The 25,000-nt window shown below is 36.6% G+C and overlaps 1 protein-coding gene across 11 annotated transcripts in view; it reads left to right on the top strand.

The window, feature by feature from the left end:
• The window catches only part of FOXP2 (forkhead box P2), a 442,171-nt gene that overhangs the window by 409,820 nt on the left and 7,351 nt on the right, over positions 1 to 25,000 (top strand). For all 11 annotated transcript variants that reach the window (XM_064507585.1, XM_064507618.1, XM_064507614.1 and 8 more), the window contains 2 exons: positions 922 to 991; positions 1,818 to 1,981. In XM_064507585.1, the coding sequence (XP_064363655.1) occupies positions 922 to 991; positions 1,818 to 1,981 (234 nt within the window). The remainder of the gene's footprint in view (positions 1 to 921; positions 992 to 1,817; positions 1,982 to 25,000) is intronic.

The raw sequence follows: 25,000 nt of genomic DNA, 5'->3' as shown, positions 1-25,000 counted from the left end.
TTTGACAGAAGTAGGGAGTCGTTCAAGGTCATTTTGGAATATAGGTATCATACACTACAGTACTGACCTCAAAAATATCTTCTTGATGAGGGTGGTATTCATGAGAAGCCTTCACAGGAGGACCTTTGGCATGCTTACTGCCCTACTTTCAAATTAATCCCATGTCAGTATGACTGGTTCTGTGGATGCATTTCATTCCTTCAGAGTATATAATTAGTTTTGATAAAACCATTCAGAATACCAAAGGTGCAGAGAAAAACTGGAGGTATATCTTTGCAGGAAAGTATTCTATTTCTATGTAAACAGCCACCCCGCTGCCCTCTGACATCATCCAAGGCCTTTAATTTTAATGAAAGTATAATTCTGTGTGATATAGCATGTAGTATTTCTAGACTATTTTGAATATGATGTGTTTAGTTTGCTGGAAACTAATTGATCCACTCTGTTGTTTATTTACAATTATTCATTTCTACGTCAATGTTTGGTCATGGTTTCTTGGCAGCGAAGAGTAACACATTATTCAGCACCTTAGAGCAGTTGTATATAATATAATCAAATTTGTGTCAGTGTTAGTTCAGAGCACAAAACTCAAATGACCCAGCAATCGTGGCTGAGGGAGGCATTCTCCAAAGTTTGAAGCCATCTCTGTCAGATTCTTTCAGGAAGGTTAGAACCCTTCCAGTTCGCGACTGAGCTGCTCTGCAGAGCAAAATTCCACATGGGTCAAATTACAAAGCATTTGTTTTGGTGATATGAGTAAATCACTATGCTCTAGTGGATTGAACCCCTTCATCCCCAACTTCATTTCATTTTTCCTTTTAAATCTCTGGTCTTCTGAGCTGAAAAACCAACACATTAATCCAATCAGCCAGCCAGGATTTCTGCCTGCTTTTTAAACTTTGAAAAATCATTTATTTTCAGAAGCCCAACGTTAGTGAAAAACATACCCACCAGCTTAGGCTATGGAGCAGCTCTTAATGCAAGCTTGCAGGTAAAAATACTAAATTACTCTTTCCTTGCATATATTCATTACGTTCTTACGTGTGACGTGTTTTATTTCCTGTGCTATTATGGTATACGGTTACCTGTATTTATGTTTATATGGACATTATGGTCATTCTTAATACTTGGGTTTATCATCCAAGTAAGTTGTATTACCTAGCACTGCAAGTACTAGTTCTTATTCATGCTACTTTTGATGTGAAGAAGCAAGAAGGACACCCTGTGGCAAAATCTGGAACACTCAGTTTTGCTGCAAACGTTAGATTGATAGAAGCTTTTGCAAATGCATGTGGATATGCATTAATATTTATCCAAGCTGTCATAAATGATTTTACATCATAGTGTTGGAGAACATGGTGCTCATGGCAAAAACTTTAAAGTTTAATTATAATATATAATTTTTATGCAGAAGAGGCAAATGTCAGGACTTTTTTGAGTTAAGTTCTGGTCATTTTTTAAAGTATAGCAGCTGCCTGCATTATAAAGGAGCCATACATTGTGTGGAAGGGCATAGGGGTTAAATACAATTCAAAGTCAAGAAATGATGTAAAACTAGAAAGTGCTATGAATATTGTAACATAGTTTATAATGGAAATAATGAAGCTCACGTAAGAGAAACGGTAAACCCAAAATAGAGATGCTGTTATATTCAGAACGTGAAAATAACTGGAAAAGTTGCAAAAACCTTCTGACCATCTTTTCAGCTATCCAAAACAAGCAGCTTTGTGCATGTACATTCATATGTGTATGAACATATAAAAGTGGTCTGTATGTGTACGCACTGAGAATTTTGTTTTTACTTTTCATTTTGCTAGGCTGCACTGGCAGAGAGTAGTTTACCATTGCTTAGTAACCCAGGATTGATAAATAACGCATCCAGTGGCTTACTGCAGGCAGTCCATGAAGATCTCAATGGTTCGCTGGATCACATTGACAGTAATGGAAATAGCAGTCCGGGCTGCTCTCCTCAGCCTCACATGTAAGTGCAGTTAGCATACTTTCAAGAAAAAAATGCCTTTCTCTAAGACACAGTGTTACTCAAAACTGCTTTGAAACATAAGTAAGTGAAGCATCTGGAACTATACATATGAAACATCTGAAACCAAACATTTAAATAGATGATGCCTGCTTCTTTACTTACTGTCTAGTTACCATCCTCCGTGGTCCTTTGGTATAAGTTTTTTGTTTTGTTTTGTTTTGTTTTTGAAAATCTCTTCAACTTGCTTGCCAGCACTGGATGTAACGAGAGGCTTCATCTCTGTCTGTGTGGTCGTTTCCATCATTTCCGCAGCTTGGTTCATAGGATGTAGTCAGAAGGTTCATGCTGGAATTAGTTGCAATTTTAACTATGAGTCTCTAAACCATTTATGAACTGTAGTGGAGATACTGCCCATTTATATAAACCGTAAAATGCAAAGTTTAACTGTTGCCCACAGTTTACATAGAAGCCAGTAAAGTGTAACTTTTTGCCTGTCTTATAAATCAGTGTAATTACATATTCAACTTTAATTACTGGTGCGTCGGTATTGGCAAGGTTTATATGTTATATTTTATGCAAGACTACGATTCCTATTAATATTTAGCAGCTAACTATATCATTAATTACTCTAAAATCTTTCCCCTACCATCTTTTTAATGGAGCTGAGAGAGTGGAAGTATTAAAAATTGATGTATTGTGGATTTCAGAAATGTGTCTGAAGCTTAAGAAATGCCTGGCCTTAATCAGTGGTGTCAAACATGGCAGTTTCTTGTTTACTAAATAGTAAAACATGTATCTTGGAGGTATTGTTTCCCAGGTTATTTATATAATAATTACTAGTGTGATATCTAAGTAGGCTTAGATTTACGTTTGCTATAGGATGATTTTGAATGTATATATACAATTACATTCTCAGTTTTTTTCTGTATTTAACATAGCTGATCTGATTTTCCTTTTTTATTCCATTTTCTCTTTCACGTTTTTAATGTTCTTTCTGATTTCTAGAGTGGGATATTTAGGAGTAATAGTAAATGAGAGCAAACTGTTTTTACTTATGTTCTGATGTCTGGAGAATCCATTTTGATCCTTTTTTTGGAGAAATATTTTGCTGAATTTTTCATTTGTTTGGCATGTTCATATATTTATGATCATATAGAAATGTTTATTGTTGTACATTTAGTTGTTTTATTACACATTTATTCTGCTTGCCTTTAAAAATAATATACTGTGAACATTAATGTATTTTATCAGGTTCCAAACCATTACTTTTTCAAAATGGAAAAATTTGTCTTTTGGAAGTGTCTTTAGATGTATTAAATAATACAAAAGAAGTAATAAAACTTGAAGTAGAAAGAACATGAATATATGCTCTTGAGAGTAACACTACTCTAAAACAAGTGAGCAATCAGACAAAAGTTTTTATATCCCATGCTTTATGCTATCAACCATGCAGTGGGTAGCTTGAGGCCTTTTACTTTCAGCAGTTCTCCTGAGTATGCTAATGCTCTCTTCCTGTATAAAATGCCAAGACAATAAAACTTTAAAGTGCAAACAAGAGTTAGATCATGTATGTTAAAAACAACTACTTTACAGAAAAGAATGACACTTGCTATTAAAGTTGTTTTGTAACTGTTTGGTGGATATGTTTGCATATGCTGTATACTGTCTGACATACTGCTGGATAAACTGAGGTATCTATGCATATGATTATGTAGATATGGCTGCATTGTATAGTTATGTTTATGGCTGAGAAATTGCATATTATAGCAATTCTCGTTTATAAGAAAGGCTAGTGATTTGAGTTACATCTCTACTCAGTGTTCAATCTTACTCTCTCATTTGTAGGATATGCGAGTAGTTAGTCGTTTGTCAAAAATTGGCAGTTTCAGGACTTGCTGTGGTGACTCTCTTGAAACTTATGACTACAAGTTGCTTAGTATTGATAGACTGAAGCAACAGAGTGCAGATGTACTGAGATACCACTGCACAAAGGGGCTCTGCTCTTTCATACTTTGCACCTAATGTAGTGTCAGATTACTGCACTGCTATCAGACCATGAACTGTCAGCCAAAAGCTATAGGCTATGGCCAGAGATCTGCTCACTTGGGAAGTTGTTGCCTTTTGCTCACTGAGGGAACAGAGAGTATGTAAAAGGGAATGCAGTCTGCAAGGAAGTCTGAAAGGTCAGCGTGGTGAGAGGGTTGTGCAGGAGGCAGAGGACCAAGGAAGAGGAGGGGCCTCTTCCTTGCCTCCACATCCATACTGGTGCACTTTGACTGTGATCCGTGCGAGAGCGTTAGCTAACAAAAAGAGAAAAGAACAGCATAGGGAAAGCATGACAGAAGTGGAGTAAATAAGGATTGTCGCAAAAAAATGAAGAGAAATAAAATTTAAATTTCACATTTCTGACACAAATTACATAATCCTCATTTTTTCTTTTTAATACAGAATAGTTGGTAGACTAGAAATAATTTATATTTTACTGCCACCACCATCCACTTACTTGCATCTCCTGCAGAAAGTTCACCCAAGAAGTCTGGGTGCTGCTCCCCTAGACAAGTGTTCGTGATGATAATTAGAGCACTTGCCTATGGAGTAGATGGCTCTATTAATCTTCAGGGAGATTAAGCCTGTATCTCCTGTATCCAAGGAAAGTGTACTAGCCGCCATACCATGAATATGCTGAGCAATTACATTCTGTCTATCATCCTGAAGCTGGAAAGCAGCCAGCAATGATAGAGGCAAGGCATGAGGGGAGCAGGCAAGAGGATGTGTACAATTTAAGGATCAGAGCATTCAGTCAGGAAGGGACTGGAGTTGGGTTCTAGACCAAGCTTACTGGAATATATGTGTTTGGTATTAGACCATCAGCAGGAAAATAGAAAAACAGTTCCAGTGGCCAAGCATCTCAGACACACTTTTGTTAGAATTGTATGCTATATAGTTTTATCAGATAAATATGTGGTGATGCTACATTCATATTAATTTTTTTAGTAGCAAAAATTTGTCATCTTATAAAAATTGCAGGTGAAAGTTCAGTAGTCAATATTTCTTTGCTTTGAGCGTGAGAACATTATCAAAGAAATTTCTGTTGTTGCAATACTTCATATTGAGTGTCAGAAAGTGGGGAAATTATTCCACATTTGGATTTGAACCTGCTTCTTCACACCTGGTTTTCAGAAACAGAATAATGAGAACAGTTATAGTGATCAGCTTATCCAATCTGTAGACAGGTTATCTAATGTAGGTGGGTGAATCAGCCTGCTTAAGAAATAGTCTCTATTCATTGACTAGAGAGATGCAGTAGGTATATAACTTCAACTAAATGTCTAACATTTAAATGTGTATTAAGTGCAGTGAATCCCAGCCAGGGTATTTACAGCAGTGGCACTTTAAAAGCTTTCCAGTTTTGCTTGGGTAATGATATATAAACTGCTGCATTTCTTATACATCTTAGAGATAGAGAATACATAGTGGTCTCTGTTGAAAGTACAGAGGTAAGTTTTAGATGATCAGTATAACCATGGCCTGGTAGTTAAGAAATATAATATGCTAATAATTACATATGACATCAGAAATTTTCTGCTGCCTTCCCAGGTTCCATATCCAGTCTGATGAAAGATGATAAATCAATGGTCCTGCAACATTCCACTAGTGGGATCCCAAATCCTAGATTTACCTTCTCTGTTTCAACAGTAGTAAATCCAAATTCTGCCTTTGTTTAGTCTTCAAATCAGTTCCTGGTAGGTTTACTTGTGGGCCATAAGTGCTCCCCTGACATAAATCTTCACTGAGAAAATACATTACTCACTGTGGGCATATGTTCTGTGTCACTGCGGGCACATGTTCGTATGTTCCGTTCAAATTTCCAGTTTCCTCTAATGTGTCAAACAATTATCTTTTCATTTAAATCAGCACTTAAGACTGTTTCTTTCTTCCTTTTCTGAACTTGGAATACTTCTCCAAAATTACTGTGAGTTTTAGCTGATAAGCTACAAGTTTCAGATTAATAATTAATAATCTTATATATAAAAATATCATTATTTATGCAAAACTAGATGCTGCTTATCTTTCATAAAAATTATTAGTTTGTAGCCCCTACTGTTTGTGAAAGTAAATGGACCAACATATTGATGCAAAGAATACTACTATCCTTGCCTTATTCTGCTGTCAGGTTGTGACTACTGATTTCCCTGTTCCCACTCCCCAAGAAAGAATGGCTTAAGAAAGACTGCAAAGAATGGAGAACTCTTCAAGCTTTTCTTGCTAACCAAGATGACTGGCCACAGGGAAGTCCCATTAGTCACATACTGATGCAGCTGCCATGAGATCAAAAGTAAACACAGAAGACTGGTTTTCTTAGTTAGCAGACATAAACCCATCAATTTTGGCATCTTAACTTAAAAAAGAAAGGACAAGAACGAGTCCTGGTCATCACATGATTGCCTGCCAGAAAAGAAAGTCATGTTCAAGTATACAGTTATAGCGTAAAAAGCTACCCTTGCTATAGCAGAGCCATGGTAATTAGCAAGGTGAAAAAAGCATTGGTTTAAATCACAGAAAGAAAAAGTACACATCTTTATGGTATAAATGTGGATTTGTAAAGTAAAAAAGGCCCATCCGAATAATTACAGTTAAACCTAATGGATATGGGAAACTGGAAAAAGTGTAAAACTTTCATAGTCCCTGAAGCAGTAATAATACCGGACAAGACATGGAATGATATTCAGGGACAATAATGGTAGTGCATGCATTAGCAATGACACAACTTCTTTTTAACCTGTATGTCAGGGCTCGTATACTCCTGGAGTGTTTTGAAGGGATTTGAAAGTATGTTCCTTCAGAGCCTATAAGTTTAAATTTGTAAGTGAAAGATGAGGATCATTATGAAGTCAGCTCTGTGCTGTTACTTTTCCTGTATCTCCATTATAGTTGAATCAGTTACATGTTCAATAATTCTCTCAGCAAAACGAAATAACAGGGCTGGAAATGAAGTTCAACTGTTTTTCTCCTCTGTCTGTATTTTCATACTAGATTGATCACCCTGCACAGGTTGATCACTCTTGCAACTGGAATGGACCATTGTGGCTTGCTACCAGAACACTTACTGCATCTGTTGTGCATGTGTTAGTTTGGCTAATTCATTATGTGAAATTCTGTTTTACTTAACTGTATAAATTTGGGGAGAAAAGGTAAAATTTTAAATTGCAAAGCTGTCCATAGCAGTTGAGGGAAACAAGAAGAAATTAGTCATCAGAAAACTTTGAGAACTGTATTCTCGACATAGGGACTCATGGAGTGGTTGTACTGTTCTGTTAAAACTCACGGCTCCTTGTTTAGTAATGAGTGAGAGGAGTTAACATAGGAGATAGGGAAGTTGAATATTCTAGCTGTGAGGTTTTGTGGAAGGACAGTATCATCATGTTCTCCCCATGTTCATGAGAATGCAGACTGATGACAGCAGGACTAATGTGGTCCCAACTGAGACAATAAAATAATCTAGTTCTTAACAGCAAATCCAGAATCCTGGAGATAATGAATTTCGTATTGTTTTCTAGAATTTTAATCATTAAATGCTTTTTTAAAGTACAGTAAAAAACAGAAGGAAGTCTTAAAAGAGTCACTTTTTTCCTATGACCAGCCATGTTTATGACTCTCTGTGTTTAGAGCTGCTATAATGCTGTACTCTGTTTTGAAGACTGGAATTGTTTGAAGCCACATGTCAAATCATATATATATCCTAAGCTGCTTAAAGCTGTTTCTAAAAAATGTTGTGTCAGGTTGTTACAAGAAAGAAGAAATTTTGCCCAAATGAACAAGAATAAGAGAGAATTTGAAATAAATTAGAAAAAAAAGAACATTTCTTGTGTAGTCCTTCTTGTTCAGTTCTGTCTGTGAAAGGACGAGTTCCAACCATGTGTGGTTTCAGTCTCCTTTTCCTTTGTATTCTGCTGTCGTTCCCAACCCTACTTCTTTACCTTTCCCACTCTTGCCCTGACTGGATCATTTCTCTTTGCACTTCTATCTGCATAATCATCAAACTTGTTATTTTTTTCAAACTTTTTTATCTTTAAATTTTATTCCCAGAGGCAACTATGATTATTCTGCTCTAAGATCATTTACTTTTGAGGTGCTTCAGTTTGAAAGCATTCCATTGTCAGGTTGTTCCCATATCTGATTATTCCAGTCCCCCACTGTTAAGCTTTCACACCATTTACAGTAGGTTACCTATCATTCCAGTTTTAATCCCTTTCATTCCCTTGTTTCTTTAACTTCATAATGTTCCAATCCCCTGTCTTTCCTCTTTTTTTTTTTTGTTATCATTGCATTGTCCCATTTCATGATCTCTTTGCATTTACCTTGGAGGCTTGTTCAGTTCCAGGAGACTGCAGTAATCCAAGTCCCTCATTCATTGTGCAAGGCTTGACATAGAGTATAAGAAAATAAACTCTGGAAACGCATCAATTAACAGGGATGTAACGAGCATTATTAAATAGGTGAAAAGCATGTAATTGAGCTGACAAAGTTAGTAGCAATTGCAGCATTTCTGGGTACCCTTGTTCATCAAAAATGTTTCACCTAATCACCGGATATTTTAATGCCTGTTGGAAATTTCATTTCACACGTTTTTATTCATAAACCTAACATAAGGAGGGAAGATAATGGGCAAAGGGACTTTGTGACAACAGTTGATTTTTATTTTTATATGAAAAGAGTAACAGCTAAGAAACATAGGATCTTTTGTCTAAGCATATTCCAATAGAAAGAAACTCCATTGAGAGAATAAGCAGTGAAATAATTTTGGCTTTGCTTGGCACTGCAAAGCGTCTGAAAGTGACAGACAAATCCAGTAATTCAATGTTTTATCATACTGTTTTCTTACCATTAAAATTTTTTGCTGTCTTTACTGATTTTATGGATCATGCTGCAGTAAAGTCTTTTGAGTTGTGACTCTGCCTTCTCACTGGTCATTCACAGCCAGTCATATGTGGACACTAATATAAAAGTATGCAATGACATTTTGATTAATAATACATTTCACCATTCCCATTGACATAGCTTTTCACTACATTTTTATATTCTTCTATTTTTTTGATACTGCATTGCTTTACTTTTCAGTTCATTTATTCTCTATATTTTGCTTCTGATCATCAATTTTTTTTATCTTTCAAGATGGATGTTCCAGTCCTTTATCATTTCCTCTTCAGCTTCTTAAATGTTACATGTTCTTACTTTGGATCAGTAGTTGCTGTTTCTTCTTTACATTATTCCAACCCCAATTGTTGCGCTTTTACAGTTCATTCCCAATGCTCTTAACAAAAAGATCATTCCAGAGATACAGTGCCTTCAGCTGAAACGTGTCAGATCCCCATAGCATGGCTTGTAGACGTTTGTAGGCTCCTGTCGGGTTTCACAGAATGTTTTTGGAAGCTGTCTTGCTGCAAACTTTGTGGCATTGCTGTTACAAATTCTCAGTGTATGGGCAAGGTATTTATGCTTGTCACATAAAGCGTCTGTATAAGAGAATGCAGCATCCTCTGTAGTTTTACAGATGTTTAAAATGTGTTTGAAGTTGTGCACCTAAATTTTCTCTTCAATGTGGTTGGGTACTTATACATCTAGTTCATAGGAGATTCCTGTCTTTGTACAGCACTAAAACTGAGATGATAGTAGTGCCATTAACAATACATTTCTAAAACTGCTTATATATTTCTAAAACTGCTTGTATACTTATAAACATTATCAACCTTTGATGATTGCCTTTGGATTTAGAGTAACTGTAACATTATAAGCAAAAGTTTTTGAAAGTGGACTCTTTCTCTCTAGATAATATTTTTTTGAGGGGTGAGGATACATATGTCCAAAACTTATATATCATGTAAATAATCAAAAAACAGTTTACAATAATATCCAACTGGTACTGTTTATACCAGTAATTTATATCAGTTTAAATAATGACCCATAAGGAGAGAGCCACTGAAAAATCGTTGTGTTGGGAAAGGGTAATTCTATTATTTAGTCTTTAGAATTAGTTGAAAACTCTTGGCACTTCACAAATTTTAAAAGGCTAAAACTTTTCATGCCTGATTTTTCTTTAATGAGTTTATAGAGAGGCTTCATCTCAATGTGAAATTGCATGTGTAGAGCACATTGAAGTAATCAATCTCAAGATGACTAAAGGCATGAGTATACGTAGTGAAGACCATAAAAAAAAGCACTGTTCACAATCTTCTGGCAAAGTGCAGTTAGGAGAATGTTCTCTTGGCCTCTAACAGCAATCTACAATTTAAAACAGTGTTGGCAAGGCTTACATGTAATGCAGACCCTGATGTCTCTGTTAGGGTTATTGCCGCAGTGCTTCTCAGATTTTCTAATGGTTTTCTCCAACTAAACAACTATATTAAATGTATTTCTTAAATGAGACTGAACAAATCAAGTAGCATTTCCCTTTACCCAGGTTTACCAAGTTAATTCATTCCCTCATACCCATTACTGATGACGTTGCAGAACCTTTGCATGATCATGACTTCTCACTAATCATTTTCAATGACTTCTATAAGTGTCTGATTGATATAGTTAAGGGGAAATGCTTCTCTGATGCAGTATTATGTTGTGATAATAGTACTCTTGGTAATTAGGGACTTCCCCAAACTTAATTTCTATTTCTTTTCCTATTTCCTCTCTCTTTTCTTCATTCCTTCTTCAAACTTGGCATTATCAGACATCACAGCTAAAGCATGTTCTCTGAGTTTTAATCTTCCCTTGTTCTAAGAACATGGTAAATAGGACTTGTTGTAGGCCTTTGTAGATCATTTCATACAATTCCTTACTTAAAATAATCTTGCCGTTTCTGATATGGTAGACTGTCCAGTCTCCTCATCTTTCTAGCAGTCATTCCATAATGCTACTTAATTTGGGTTTATGTTCATGTGCAGGTGTTAAAAGAGTTGTTTGCAATATTCCAGGCATATTCTTATATAATGTATTTCTTCGTTTGCCTCTTTTTTACGCCAAAAAAAGTCTTCTAGTGCTCTCTCTGTCCATGAAAAATTTAGCAAAATTGTTGTGGTTTATTATTATAGCACGATATTAGAGGATGGACTGGGGGGCGTATTATGATAAATGCTGTACAAAGGTAAGACAAAAAAAGACTTTATATACACACACACACACACACACACACACACACACTCACTCACTCACTCACTCACTCACTCACTCACTCACTCTTACAAGCTTTAGTTAGTGACTGAACTGCTTAATTTTGAAAAATATCTTTAGGTGCAATTTGAATGAAAGCTGTATATTACTTGAATACTTTCTTCAGTGAAGTGTTTGACACAGTCAGGTTGGCATTAGACTGATCTTTTCGTTTAATATACCTACAGTGAAACCATGCACTGGTAACAGTGAAATACCTTGAGATAAGCACCCATCAAGTACAGTGTTCTGTTGCTATGCATATTCTTTTATTTATGACATCTTGAAAGAAATGATTATGCTTTTGTATCCAACTGGAGCTGCTGTAATTATAATTTCAAACATGTATTTTTTATTTTGTAGTTGGATATTTACAGATGCTGTAATGAATAAGGTATTACACTGTGCATATTTCATTAGGCTGGAACATACTGCTGTGTGAAGCAGAAGTCTGGGTTAACTACCAGCCAAAATATGCTAAGAGGCAGGCTATATTAACCTAGGCTCCTTGATTTCTCAGATATGCCCTAATCAACTCAGTCTGCAGGTAGAAAGCACTTGTGTTCTCTTGCCGAGGCCATGCGTATATGCCCTATTCTTCAGCCATGTTTTCCTCTTCACATCCAAACCTTAAATTTGTAAAAGCATAAGAATGGGAGGGGGATGTAAGCCTTTAGAAGGCATGATTACTATTCACATATTGTTAACAATCTGGTGAAATGTTCTGAGAAAAGTTAGAACAAGTCTGAAGTGTTACGTATAAGGTGTAAATATGAGGTGGTTATGACTGGATAAGCAGTCATTCTTAAGAAAAGACACTACGAATTGTAGATCACTAATGGGATATGTGCTCACAAAGGGTATGGGGTTTTGAAAGCATAGCTGGATGTATAAACAGGAATGTTCTTTGTAAAAGTAATCTTTCCACTCCAACCATGTTCTTCTGATAAAGTTCAGCTGGAGAACACCTTAGACAATACCCTTCAAAAATGGTGTGACAAATTTAGAGAAAGTCCAGGGGAACAAGGGTGATTAAAAAAAAAAAAAAAACCAAACCTTCATGGCTTATATAATCAGGGTGACGAGTCTATGACTCCTAAGCCACACATAACTCTCAAAGAATACAAGTAGACTCCTAGGTTGGAACTGCATCATCTGCCAAACAGAACAGCTGTGGGGGGCAAGTGAGACACCAGGCTCTTATAAAGCTGACTTGGCCACATCATTTTGGGACTTATTTGTATGTTGGGCCCAGTGTCATCCTTCAAGAGAAGATGGGATCAATGGGCAATTGCCGTCTTCTAGCTATAAACTGTTCTCTTCCCCTTGGCTTTGCATCATATGTCGGTAATATTAAGGATTAAAAATATTAGATTTGTTAGCTGAGAAGAGAGAAACTGAGGGCAGAGATGATGACAGTCTTCAGAAAGCTGGTACAGAGAAGATGGGAATGAACTTGTGTGTGTCCATTGGAAATGGGGCAAGAAATAATTGATTAATATTTCAGCAAGGGTGTGGGTTAGGCTAGACACTGGGAAAAGGAGAAACTTTCTGACTGGAAAATAATTAAGTGCTGGAATAGATACTTAGACTGTGGAACCTCTGTTACTGGAGGCTTCTAAGAACAGATTGGAGAAACATCTGTCAGAAGTGGTTTAGGAATAAATGATCCTACTTTGGGGGAGGGAAAAGAGGATGAAGGCACAGAGGCTATATGACCTCTAGAGATCCCTTCCAACCCTATTTTCTGTGATTCTTACGATAAATCTGAAAAAGGTGATTTTTTTCAGGTATGCCATTTCTCACTAGATGCTAGCTGAGATTGTCCAAGTGCATTTACTTTGTAATCTGGAACAGCTGTCATAGCTAAATATCTTTAAGCACTATTACTTTTAAGATTGAATGAACCTTGGCCTTGAAGAAAAATATATAGTGAGTATAAGATTCAACTAATGCAAGAAATGTCAGCTAGGGCTCAGTGCAGACAGTCCTACACAGGTCAGTTTGACCCATTTGTCCCTGCCGAGTGTGACATACAATTCTACTTGTTAAATGCTGTCATCAGCTATACAGCAAAAAGCAGACTGAAGGGCAGGCCATTCCCCAGAGTTGTCCTGGCAGGCAAAACTAGTCATCACTTCAAGTCCCAGCATTCAACCGTTAGAAAAATAAAATAAAAAGCAATGCTCCAAGAAACTTAGCATAGGAAAAAGAAACATAGTGGTAACATCACATGGAAAGTTTTGAAATACAACCGTCAAACATACCTGTGAATTAACATTTTTTTGTAAAGAATTGTTGCAGGGAAAGAAAACTATTTCTAGGCCTGGCTGTAAGTGCAGTGCTATTTAATCCCTTGTTGCTTGATCAGAACAAAATTTTTAGGTGCCAAGGTGGAAAAATGTTGATGATTAGCTTATGAAATCTGACAGAAGTGTGCTGGAAATGTTAGTAAAAGGAAATTATTTTTAGCATTGTTGTCCCACGCTATCTATGTGATTAGCTGTATGCTTCTCAAGACAGCAGAGTCTTTACAGATGTAAAAGTTTTCAGCAGAAATAGAAAAAAGCTTTACATAGCCTGTAGGTATATTGTGGTATATGAAAATACACATAGTGCAGTCCAAATTTTTCCTCAGCTTTTCCTGGATGCTTGAATAGCTTTCCAGTTTTTGCACAGAGAACATTTACCTGCTCTACTCATCAAATAGCACCGAGATATTTAGTTGTTGCTGTTAAATTTCTGTATAAAAGAAGCAATTTTTAAAAATTCCTAACCATCAGATATTATTGAGCATGCCCAACTCATACCCTCTTTTCATATGCTGTGTTGTTTTCTGGCTTGCTCTTTTTGGATGTTGCTTCAACAACCTAAAAAGTATTCAGACCCTCAAATCTCTGGTACTTTGTCATTTTCCTTTAGATTTTTTTCTTAAAAATTCCTGTGCTCTTTCTGCCTAATCCTTCTATTTGCTTAACATGTTAACTTTTGACGTTTGAACTACACGCAGTTGAGGATTTGAAAGACTTTAGAGGCCTGTGCCCTAAGCTAATTTCTAGTCAAGTTCCTACTTTTTTGTGGTTATATCACAGAAAAAAATACATTTGTTTAGGCACCAAAGGGAGCAAGCCAATGTCAAGGCTGAGAATTTTAGTAACGGTCACTAGATTCAGGAAAATTGAGGTGGTCATCTTAATCAGAACTTGATTCCGAAAAATTCTGATCCCTTAAGAAGGGCTGATTGTGCCTCATTTGAAATTTAAAGAAAATATATTACTAATACGTCAGTTTTCCAGTAAAATCTTTTCTTTAGCTCAAAGATTTCATATGACTGTTTTTCAGTGAGTATTTTTAACTTTCATAGCTGAAAATATATCGATGCCTATTTATTGACTTGGCATTTTCTTGTCAGGTTAAAAAACATTCATAAAGACCTAGTCATTAATGTAATAATGTGTCAGTGTAATAATTTAAGAAATAAATCTGTAAGTTTTCATCACCCATTTGTTTATGAAAGATATCTAAGATTTGGGGGGGGGGGTTGCTTAAAGGGAAATGAAATTTTCATGGGGGCTTCAACAAATCTGTCAGTTACTTAATTGCTTTACTCTCTAAAAATTGCTTTTTTATTTGTACAAATTTGAAAGCAAGAGAGCGGCCATATGTATATATTTGGTTTTGATTTTTAAATCTTCAACATTTTTTCAAGACCAGAATGATTATTATAAGGATGAAGTTCTGCAAAAAGTTTGACATGTTTTACTTTCCATTCTGATGTGCCACCAAAGTCCTTTTTGAATTTTGCTTAGAATAGGAACTGCAAATGTTAGCTGTCTCTAACTTAAGTGAACCAGTTTGGTGTGCTTGGCTTGGGCAGGACCAATTTGATAAGGAAAGAAGAGCCGGAACATCGTATCTGCAGCCATTGTAGGAACAAATTTATTGGCATATTTTGAGGATAAGCAGCACAGAATTATCCATGAGTTAGGAGGCACCTATGATATAGAATAGGACATGGTGCCTAAGCTAGAAAAGTTTGGAGCAGCAAGCTTGCGTAGTGCAGCACAGTCCAAGCTTATCAGGTTGGGTCAGATGCAGCCTCACTGTGCTAATGCTGGCCACTGTCAACATATACTTAGTTATTGGTAATTCAGCAGCCCATAACTTATGCTTTTGAGGAAAACCTGTATACCTGCCCATAGATAATTGTTCAATGACCTGACCTGGAGAGGTTTTTTCCTACTCTATGAATTAAGGGCTGGCTTGCTTCTATGGTATGAGGGTCAGTATCTGTTAAAACGTTTTCCTGTAGAGTAACAGCAGATAAAGTGTCAGAATTCTTGAGCGCTTATGTATTTTAATTGTATTAAAAAAATATTCTGCCAGTGAGATGTATAACTTAGGACTTTTTAAACTTTTCTTTAGCAGTAGCCCTGTGTCTTTGTATCATAAGGAGAAATTAGAAGTGGGAGGACTGTAGTGATAAAATGATCACACAAGATGCTATAATAGATTTGGTGACTTTTAATTACAAGTAAGGGTAAAGAAGTATGAGCATTTGACTTTTTTCCTATATTTTGCTTATTTGCCTATTTCTAGTGTGCCACTTTTAGTCATAATTGCCACTGCTGCTTCTGCGTTGACTTCAATGGCAGCTAGATTAAATCTATCCAAAGCACTCCTATCATACTTAATGTTTCCTCCTACAGATATGTTTACCATGCCATAGATCATTTTTGTTGTTCCTCTCTTGGTTTCTGCTATATTGCTTTTAAGATGGGTGAGTAATAACTGAAAAGTAATCAAGTATTGAACACAATAGTTAAAGTAAGGGCATACCACAAAAATATGTGTGTTTTATATTATTTTCACTATCATTATTCTCTCCTAGTTTAGTTTTAACATACTGGTTTTTAACCTCTTAAGCAGAGAGGTTACTGAAATATTTACCATTTTCCTGAGTGGCCAGAGTAAAAAGATACACAAGTAGTTTATTTTCTTTCTTGTATTTCTCTAAATCAAATTGATCTGCCATGGGTTGTCAGGTACATAGCTTTGTTAGTTTTGTCAAAATTCATTTTAGATATGACTAATCTAATATATTATGTTGTTACCTGTGTTTATATCTTCTTCTGGGGTATTTATTAATAATTATATTCAAAGTATCGATTCAGTAGAGAATCTTGGAAAATTCTCACTGTTAGCCTTCATTCATGTTATGAAGTAAGTGTTTACTCCTCCTTCATCTAACTAGTTTTATCAGTGGCAGAACTTTCATTCCAAGAAATCATTTGTCTTTGTGTCTTTGGCTTGCCCTTATTCCTCATTCTGACTTCAGATCACTCCCAGTCACTCTTAATTCCCCTCTGATATTTCTTGTGGCAGCTTCGAGCCCTATTTCTCAATTTTATTTCTTAAAAATCTTTTTTTCTTTCCAGGTAAGACAAAGAATTCTCTCAGATCTGAAATCTTTGTATACAGTCTTTGAAAATCTGTACAGTCTTAGCAGTCTACAACATCAGCAAAATTAAAAAAAAATCTGGAACCTTTTTATTTGTGCAATACAAGTGCTCTGTTATGGCACGAATAATTGGGAATGCCCTGTTACCCAATTAGTTTGTAAGTGATTTTTTGAACTTTTTTTTTTTTCCTAATAGAAGTGTAAGTTCTTAGTAGTCCCTGCTATCTATGTTCCCCTAAATTCCAAAAGATACAGATAACTTTTTCTTTCCTGGGGGGATTTTTGGCATTAGATTGCCTTCTCAATCCCTTTAGTCCTCCTTTTCAGACACTTGGTATTGCTTGTGACATATTCTTTTCTTTAAAATAACACTATATGGTCACTTCGTTCAAATTTTCAGGTAACAACGTGCATCTCCTTGCTGTTGCCCTCGGCTCCTGTATTACAGATACATCACCACTCAAAGTAGCTTTTTTCTGCTATGTTCATGATAGATCTTCACAGCTAATTAGTAGTTGTTCTTGCCTTTTATTCTGGGCTTCCATTTGCCATACCTTGGTAGGATATGGTGTTCCTTGATTTCTCCTGGAATATAAGGATATCCTGGGACCTGTCCTGTTTAACATATTTATCAATGCCCTGGAGGATGGAGAGCATTCTCAAGTTTGCAGATGACACCAAATTGAGAGGAACAGTTGATATGCTTAAGGGCAGGGCTGCCATTCAGAGGGACCTGAATAGAGCAGGACTGGACCAACAGGGACTTTGCACTGGGAAGAAAAAACCTTGCAACAATGCACCCATGGAGCAGCTCTGCTGAGAAGGCCAAGGTCTTGGAAGAGACATGAGGCAGCAGGGTGCCCTGGCATCTAAGGGCATCCTGGGCTGTATTAAGGGGAGCAAAGGCAGTAGATTGAGGGAAGTGATTATCCCTCTCTACTCAGCAATCATTAGACCACATCTAGAATACTGTGCCCAGTTTTGGGCCCTCAAATACAAGAAAGTCGTCAATAAACTGGAGCAGATTCAGCAGAGGCCACCAAGATGGTCGGGGGCTGAGGCACTTGCCCTGTGAGGAGAGGCTGAGGGACCTGGGCTTGCTCAGTCTGGAGGAGAGGTGGCTTCGGGGGGACCTAGCAGCAGCCTGCCAGTACATACGAGGAGGTTATCAAGACGGAGCCAGGCTCTTCACTTTGGGGCATGGTGATAGGCTGAGGGACAACGGGCATAAGTTAAAACAAGAGCTTCAGAGGTTCAGACTGGGTATAAAGAGAACTTCTTCCCCATGAGGATAGTCAGGTAGTAGAACAGGTTGCTCCAGGCCATTGGGCAGTTTCCATCCTTAGAGGCTTTCAAGACTAGTCTGGATAAATCCCTGAGCAACCTGATCTGAGCCTGCTTTGGGCAGGAGGTTGGCCTGGAGATGACCTGAGGTTCTTTCCCTAAAGTGAGTGTGTTTCCCTTAAGACAAAACAATGAGAGAGTGAGCAGAAGCAAATTCTTAGCAACATGCTTGAGGAAAAAGATGCTCTGGATTTTGTGTTACAGATGCCAGTAAAGTTGTATCAGGTGCTCACTGAAGGGATGGATATTACAAATAGCAACAACTGAATTTGCATCTTTTCTTTTGTTACATTCTACAAAGTTGAATATACAAGACTAGTCTTGTGCAGCTGCTAATGATGGGGTTTGTGATTTATTTATTTATTTATTTTTCCCGAGGACTCACTTTTTAATCTTAAAATGGTAAGGAGAAGATACCAAGAACACTGGTTTCTTCTGCAGTGACTGATAAAACCGAATATAAATATAAACACCTAATATATTATAAATAGGAAATCAAGTCTCTAGTCTTGCAGTTTGTAAAGACAGTGGTAGATTTACCAAAACTCATTCTTGCTCTCATCTTACTTGACATGCCAGAGGCACCATGTGACCATTGATCACCAGTGATTCATCAGTTATTCTAGTGCACACGTCTCCTATCTGCTGTTAGAGTCTGCAGATGTGTCTGCCATGCTGACAGCTAGATCTGTTGCACTTCCTTTCCCTCTTAGGACCAAGTCAGTGCAACTCCCAGCTCCACCATGGTAAGCTTGAACTCCCTTGTGATGAGTAAGATAAAAACGAGAAGAAATCTGTCTTGAAGTTATTCCTTGTGCCCCCACACTGCAATTGAGTGAAGGCTGCTGTTTTCCTTTTTCTCCTGAACATGGCTCTCCAATGGCCCAGGCTGGAAAGGGTGTCATTCAAAATTAGCAGGTTGGAAAAGCACATCAAGAAAAGCCCCCACTGAGGAGCAGTGCTTTTCCAGGCATGAAATTTCCAGTCTTCTTCCAACAGGATGTTGTTGCTTTGTCCCGTCCTCAGTGCGATGAGGTGACGTACCTACAGCCGCGTGAGAGGAGGACAGAACAATAGAGCCTTCCTCCCGTTTTTGCTTGAAGCTAGAGATTTACATACAGGCATATTTTACCTAGAAATAATAGCACTTCTTCAACATTTCATTATATGTGATAAATACATGGGGGAAGTGATTCCTGGTGCTCAAGAAAAAATAATAATGGATTCTGTGACAGTTGTAGCATTACTGAATTTGTATTTAATTACTCATCTAATACGCTTTCTTCCCTTTCTCAATATTTGGATTAGTATCTTCCTAAATGGCTACACATGTTCACGTCAATAAACAGTTCACCTCTACTTAAGAAAAATATTTTTTTATAATAGCATGAAATTGTAAAGAGACAAAATAATATACTGAATGGAAGTAGCTGTGTTAAAATACTGTAGGATTTGTCTCCATCTGTTTGCCTAGGTGCTACTAGTCTAGGTCTACTAGAAAAAAAGCCAAACAGACCAATGAATACCTCTGTACAACAGTGATAATTATTTCACCAAAAATATTTGGTGAAAAATGTTTCCTTAAAAAACTCTAAAGAATTTCACAGCTTTAAAAATAAGTCAAAAAATAAAAAGGTTTAAATAATATGTGTTTCAACAGGTTAAATTGGGAAAATATTTTATAAAATGTTTGATATTAACACGGAATAGTCTTAGGAAAGCGAAGATGCTTGAGATAAAGATTGAAAATGTTCTTCAAACACTAAAATATAGAAATATGCAGAAAGAATTACTTCAGCCACAGTATTCTATGTGCTTTAGTAGTCTGCCCTGCTGACTTGGATTTACGAAATTTCAGACTTCTATAGGTTGAAGAATTCTGTAGCTGTGGCTCTTTTAATATCTTCTCTCAAGGAGTACACAGAATACTATATGTCACTGAAAAGAAAATTATACTTGTAATTCAGGATGCCTACAGCAAGAAAGAATTGAGGCTAGTGTCAGCAATAAGTATAAATGGAAACAGAAATTGCAAGTGTCTAACATAAAAGGTTACACTGGAAATGTGGAACTGTATCAAGTTGTCCCATCATTTAGTTTGGGAGAAGGTTAAAGTTCTTTGGGAGCTACTTAATTTTATATTTTTTCTAACTTTTAAAAACCTCTATTACTTTAACAAGCAAACAAAACCTTAGAAGAAATAATTAGCATAGATTCTCATACAACATATGCTCTGCCCCATCTCTAAAAAAAAAATTCAGACTTAGAAATTGTTCAGTCACAAAGATTCCCTTGGGAGAACTTTTTCTTCAGCTCAGCTCCAGAAGCTTTGTCATTCTTATTCTACAAGAAATCACCAGGAAACCCAGTGCATCAGCAGTATCAAAATCATAGTTGCATGGGAAATAAGCCTGGGAGGGATTTCAAGACATTATGTAATTTGTTGCCCTTTGTGCTATTGGATACCCGAGTAAGAAACTCCCTGGTGTTACTGGGTGCCTAAGTCACCATAGCAATAAAAAATACTTCCAGCTGCAACGTAGGGAAAAAAAATTGCCCTGGATTTTAGACTGATTATTGTAACCCATATATAAAACACACTGAAAAATCTTCAAAAATTACATGACTTGCTGCAGACCATATGCTTGGCTACAAAACTCACACTAAACACATCATCCCAGGCAGCTTTTCTCTCTTGATGTGTACTACCTCTTCAATACAAAGCCAAAGGCAGAGTCTTTTTTCAGTGCCTACCATTACATTGACTTAACTGTCTGAGAAATTATATCTCTGTCTTGATCATCACATCCCACAGCACTTTCCCTTACATGATTTTACCAGGACATTTAAGACGGTGTTAAGGGTGTTCAGAGGACCCATATCTGAACTGGAATTTGTTCCACTGAGCACCTTGGAGAGCTTGTAGAGCTATCCCGGCTGCTTTCAGAATTAAACGCACAACCCTTTTTTGTTAACTTTGCTTGCTTTTTTCTTTTTTGTTTTCTTTCTTTTTTTTTAACATATCCAAATGAGAAATAAGCTAAGCTAATTGAAAGAAATACAGAGAAACTAAAATTGTTATTTGTCTGTTTTGGTAGAAGGGAAGCACGCAGGTTCTCTTTTGGAACTCAATGCAGATTGTTATTGTTACAAAGGTATTGTCTGACTTCAATTTTTTTCCAAGGAAAATAGTATTTTCTGTTCAAAATCTGGAGTGAGCACATGGATTTCTACTAAACTAATTCAAACCTAGTTGGAATTATTTATATTTTGTTGTCCTGCTTTCTCATTGCTGTTTTGCTGGGTTCAGTATCGCCTTACATTAAAACTGATGTGACTTGAAACCTCTGTAGAAAACATGCTATCCATATTTGAGAATATTGTATCAAGTATCTTTTCTCCTTGTTGACACCAGCTCAACTCAATTTAATTAAGAAGTCATGTACTCAGTTACAGGATCTGGTTGTTTTCTTGTCAGCAGCAGCACACGTTCTGCTGCTTAAAAGTTGAATGTAACACTTGTTTTGTTGCCATTGCCTTGATTTTAGTAGGATTTTAGTAGCTATTATACTGAGCAAGTTTTTCCCAAGGCTCAGGCTAATCTTGTGCCAAACTCAAAGACAAGTTCACCTTGTATCAGACAAGTGACTGTAGGCTTTGGGAATTCGGCTTCATTTCTAAATATTTGGAAGTTACTTTATACAGTCCTTCCTGGTATATATTTATCCGTCAGCTGCCTGTCCTGTTATCTTTCTTTTTCCTTTGAAGCCTCAAAAGCCCTCTCCAGCAGCCTACAAACAGTCTTCACAAGGCCTCCATAAGTGTCCAGCAACTGTTACCTGTCTCCTGGCACCTGGCAGTTGTTCCAGTTAAATGTTATAAATGATGATGTCCTTAAGGATATAGTATACAGCTGAAAACATGAGGACTGGAAGTTGTAGTATGCCAGTGTCCAGAAGGGAGAGAAAAATCTCAGTGTGTCTGTAAAGCACGCTGGAAACCCTTATGGCATGCAGAAGAGTGAATGTTTGAGGCAGCTGTGGAGATAGAGGAACTTCATGTTATGTGAACTGTGAGAAAGGAAAAAGTAGTGCACTGAGGTGAGCTGGCAGCTCTGCAACTCATTAGGATCCTTCTTTTATATCAGAAAGGCCTCTCACAGGGAGTTTAATTTTGAAAGTGATGGGGTACAAGAAAAGTTCTCTCTTGTAACAGTAGATCCCCCAATTTTAAAGGAGCTGACCCACGGAAATGACTATACTCATTTACTTATATCTTTACCAGAAAGCTCTTTGAAGTGATTCAGCCCTGCCATATTTTATTTTTGTTACTGCTGGAGGCATCTCTTCACATCCTGTGCGTTACAGTGTGTTGTTAGTCTCGAGCTCTGTTAGAGGTATAGTTTGGCAGCACTTGTTTAACATGACACAGCTATTCTGATGAGGATGTTTGGACATGACATAGTAATAATACAGTGTTGAACAAAAAGGGAAGAAAACTTTACCTCATCATCCCTTTGTCCTACCAAATAATTAGCGATGACATAACTAATTTTTCACAGGTGTCCATCTAACCTGCTCATAAAGGCCTCTAACGATGGGGACGCCAAGGCTCTCCAAGCAACCCCATCCAATGCTTCACTGTCTTTACTATTTCTTAACTCCAGTGTCTGACCTGAGTTTCCCTAGCAGAATCTAAGACCATCCCTCTTTGCTTATTATCTTTTGCTTATTTGTTATCATGTTATCCTGTTAAACCAGGTAAAAGAGAAATTTCCTTCATCCTTCCTTCAGATGACAATGTTGTCTAAACTTCTATCCTGGATTTTCTCCAGTAGCTCACCTATTTGAAACTAATCCTCTTCACCAATGCACTTGTATTGCCTCTCATTTTGTTGTCATCTATCAAATTAAAAACCATGTTCTCTATCCCCTACGTCAATAATAAAAATACTGACTCATTCTGGACCTAGGATTGGACCGTCAAGGAACCACACTAATCTTAGTTAAAATTTAGATTTCAATTATATAGTAGATAAATAAGGTTCCATCAGAAGTCAGAAATCAATAAGCTATGAACTGTTATTAGCCTTTGAGTATTATAGCTGTTAATGAAAAGACAAGACATATGCATTTATTTCTTCAGAATTTATGTTTAAATACTCAGCAATTCACATGGGCATTTGTCCCCTGTACACTGCGCCCACTGTATACCGAAGCGATACTGCGAAAGTTTACAAATAAATATATTTAAATATACATACATACGTATCTTTTTAAAAACACAGAGATATACATGTTATTTTTTCATATTAGTTGCATAATGCAACATACCAATCTCAATATTTGGCCTTCTATATACCACAAATATCTTGGGATGTATCATTCTTATACGGAAAATCTTCAAGATAAGAAAATTTTAAGAAATTAAACAGACAGGTGCTCAAATCCAATTTTACTTATGGTAAAAAAGGTGAGTATGTGTTTTTGCTTTCATAGCTGTTTTTTATGTAGTCCTGGGGCTTCCTTCTCAGGATGCACATAAGAAAGTATTAGAAATGTAAGGTCCTTTAAATCACATACCGGCATGCCTCAACTTTGATTCCAAAGAACAAATTCTAAAGTTGAGAGAAATGTTAGTATCAAGAGCTTATGTGTTGCTATTCCTTTTCAGGAATTCCAGAAAGAGGTATCAGTATGTCAGGGTTTTCTGTGAGCTGTGCTCCTAGGCTACTGGCAAAAAAAAACTTTTTTTTTTTTTTTGCATAGAGAACTGAACTGCTGGATTTTGATCTTGATTTACTGTTGATCTGGAGGAAAGTACAGTTGACAAAATAAAAATGTTTGTGTCCTAATTAATCATCTAAGCTATTATCTCTTCCACAAATTAGTGATCAAAATGACCTTTTAACTGTCCAAACAAAACAGGAGGTTCTTAAAAAATATGGCACAGGAAGAACTAATATCTTAAAACGTATAGTGCATTTTTAATGGATGTTTCTTGATGTCCTCCTGGTTTGTACAGTTTGTACAGTACCACAAAAATGTAATAAAAAAAACCTAGGCACCACCCTAAAGGAACTGAGCTCATCTGGGAGAAATAAAAGTTCTGTAGTCAGAATTTTATAAATGCAGAAAGGAAAGCAGAGCAATGAAGGAATCTGCTAGATACACCAGAGCACAAAATGCAATCTCTTGGGAACAAAGTAGGGGACAGAATATTGTAATTAATACTGTTCCAGCATCATGTGGAGGTGATGAAGATGGCATCATATCATGACTAAAGACATGGAGGATGTCCATCAAAAACTCATAGTCATTTATAATTCTGAAGGGACAATCTGAAATTTTAGGCTTAAATGCAGTTAAAAGAGTCTCTTCAATTCTTATACATGCTTGAAAAAATATGAAGTAAAAAAACATATTTTCAGAAGGCGCTTCTATCTCAAGACACACAAATACTTGTAATGCCTTAAAAAAGAATGAATAAAAGTCTTTTAAATCTGGGTTTTCTCACCATTCCAGAAGACAATACTCAAGCATTCTTTTGGTGATAAAAGTCATTTTAAATGACTAAAAGTAGCTTCACATCCCCTTGAACCATATCTTCCCAACAAATAAGAACAAATGTAGTTTAAATTAGATGGAAACTAAAGCAACCTATTGGCTGGGGCTTCTATTATGTATATTCAAATTCTGTAAAGTGTGACAAATTCTGCCCTAACTGAGGCAGGAGCTGTGTGACCTCAACTCACCTTAGGGGTTTCCAGATCTCATGTGTGTGCTTAGATATATTGCAACAGTGAGACATAAGAGATTAGGCTCAACTTGCATTTTTAATTCTTTACAGCAGGGTTAACTTTGCAAGGAGAATCAAGCGGTATGTCTTGTTCTTTATTATTTTATAATATTCACTATTAAAAAGTGAACTTGTTTTATCAATTACTGTGTATTGCGGCATTGTTGGATACTAGTTTTGTTGTCTCCTCTAGCTATAAGGAAGTCATGCATTGT

This window comes from Dromaius novaehollandiae, chromosome 1 (genome assembly GCF_036370855.1).
Source record: "Dromaius novaehollandiae isolate bDroNov1 chromosome 1, bDroNov1.hap1, whole genome shotgun sequence".
NCBI lineage: Eukaryota > Metazoa > Chordata > Aves > Casuariiformes > Dromaiidae > Dromaius > Dromaius novaehollandiae.
This window is presented reverse-complemented; position numbering and strand designations above follow the sequence as displayed.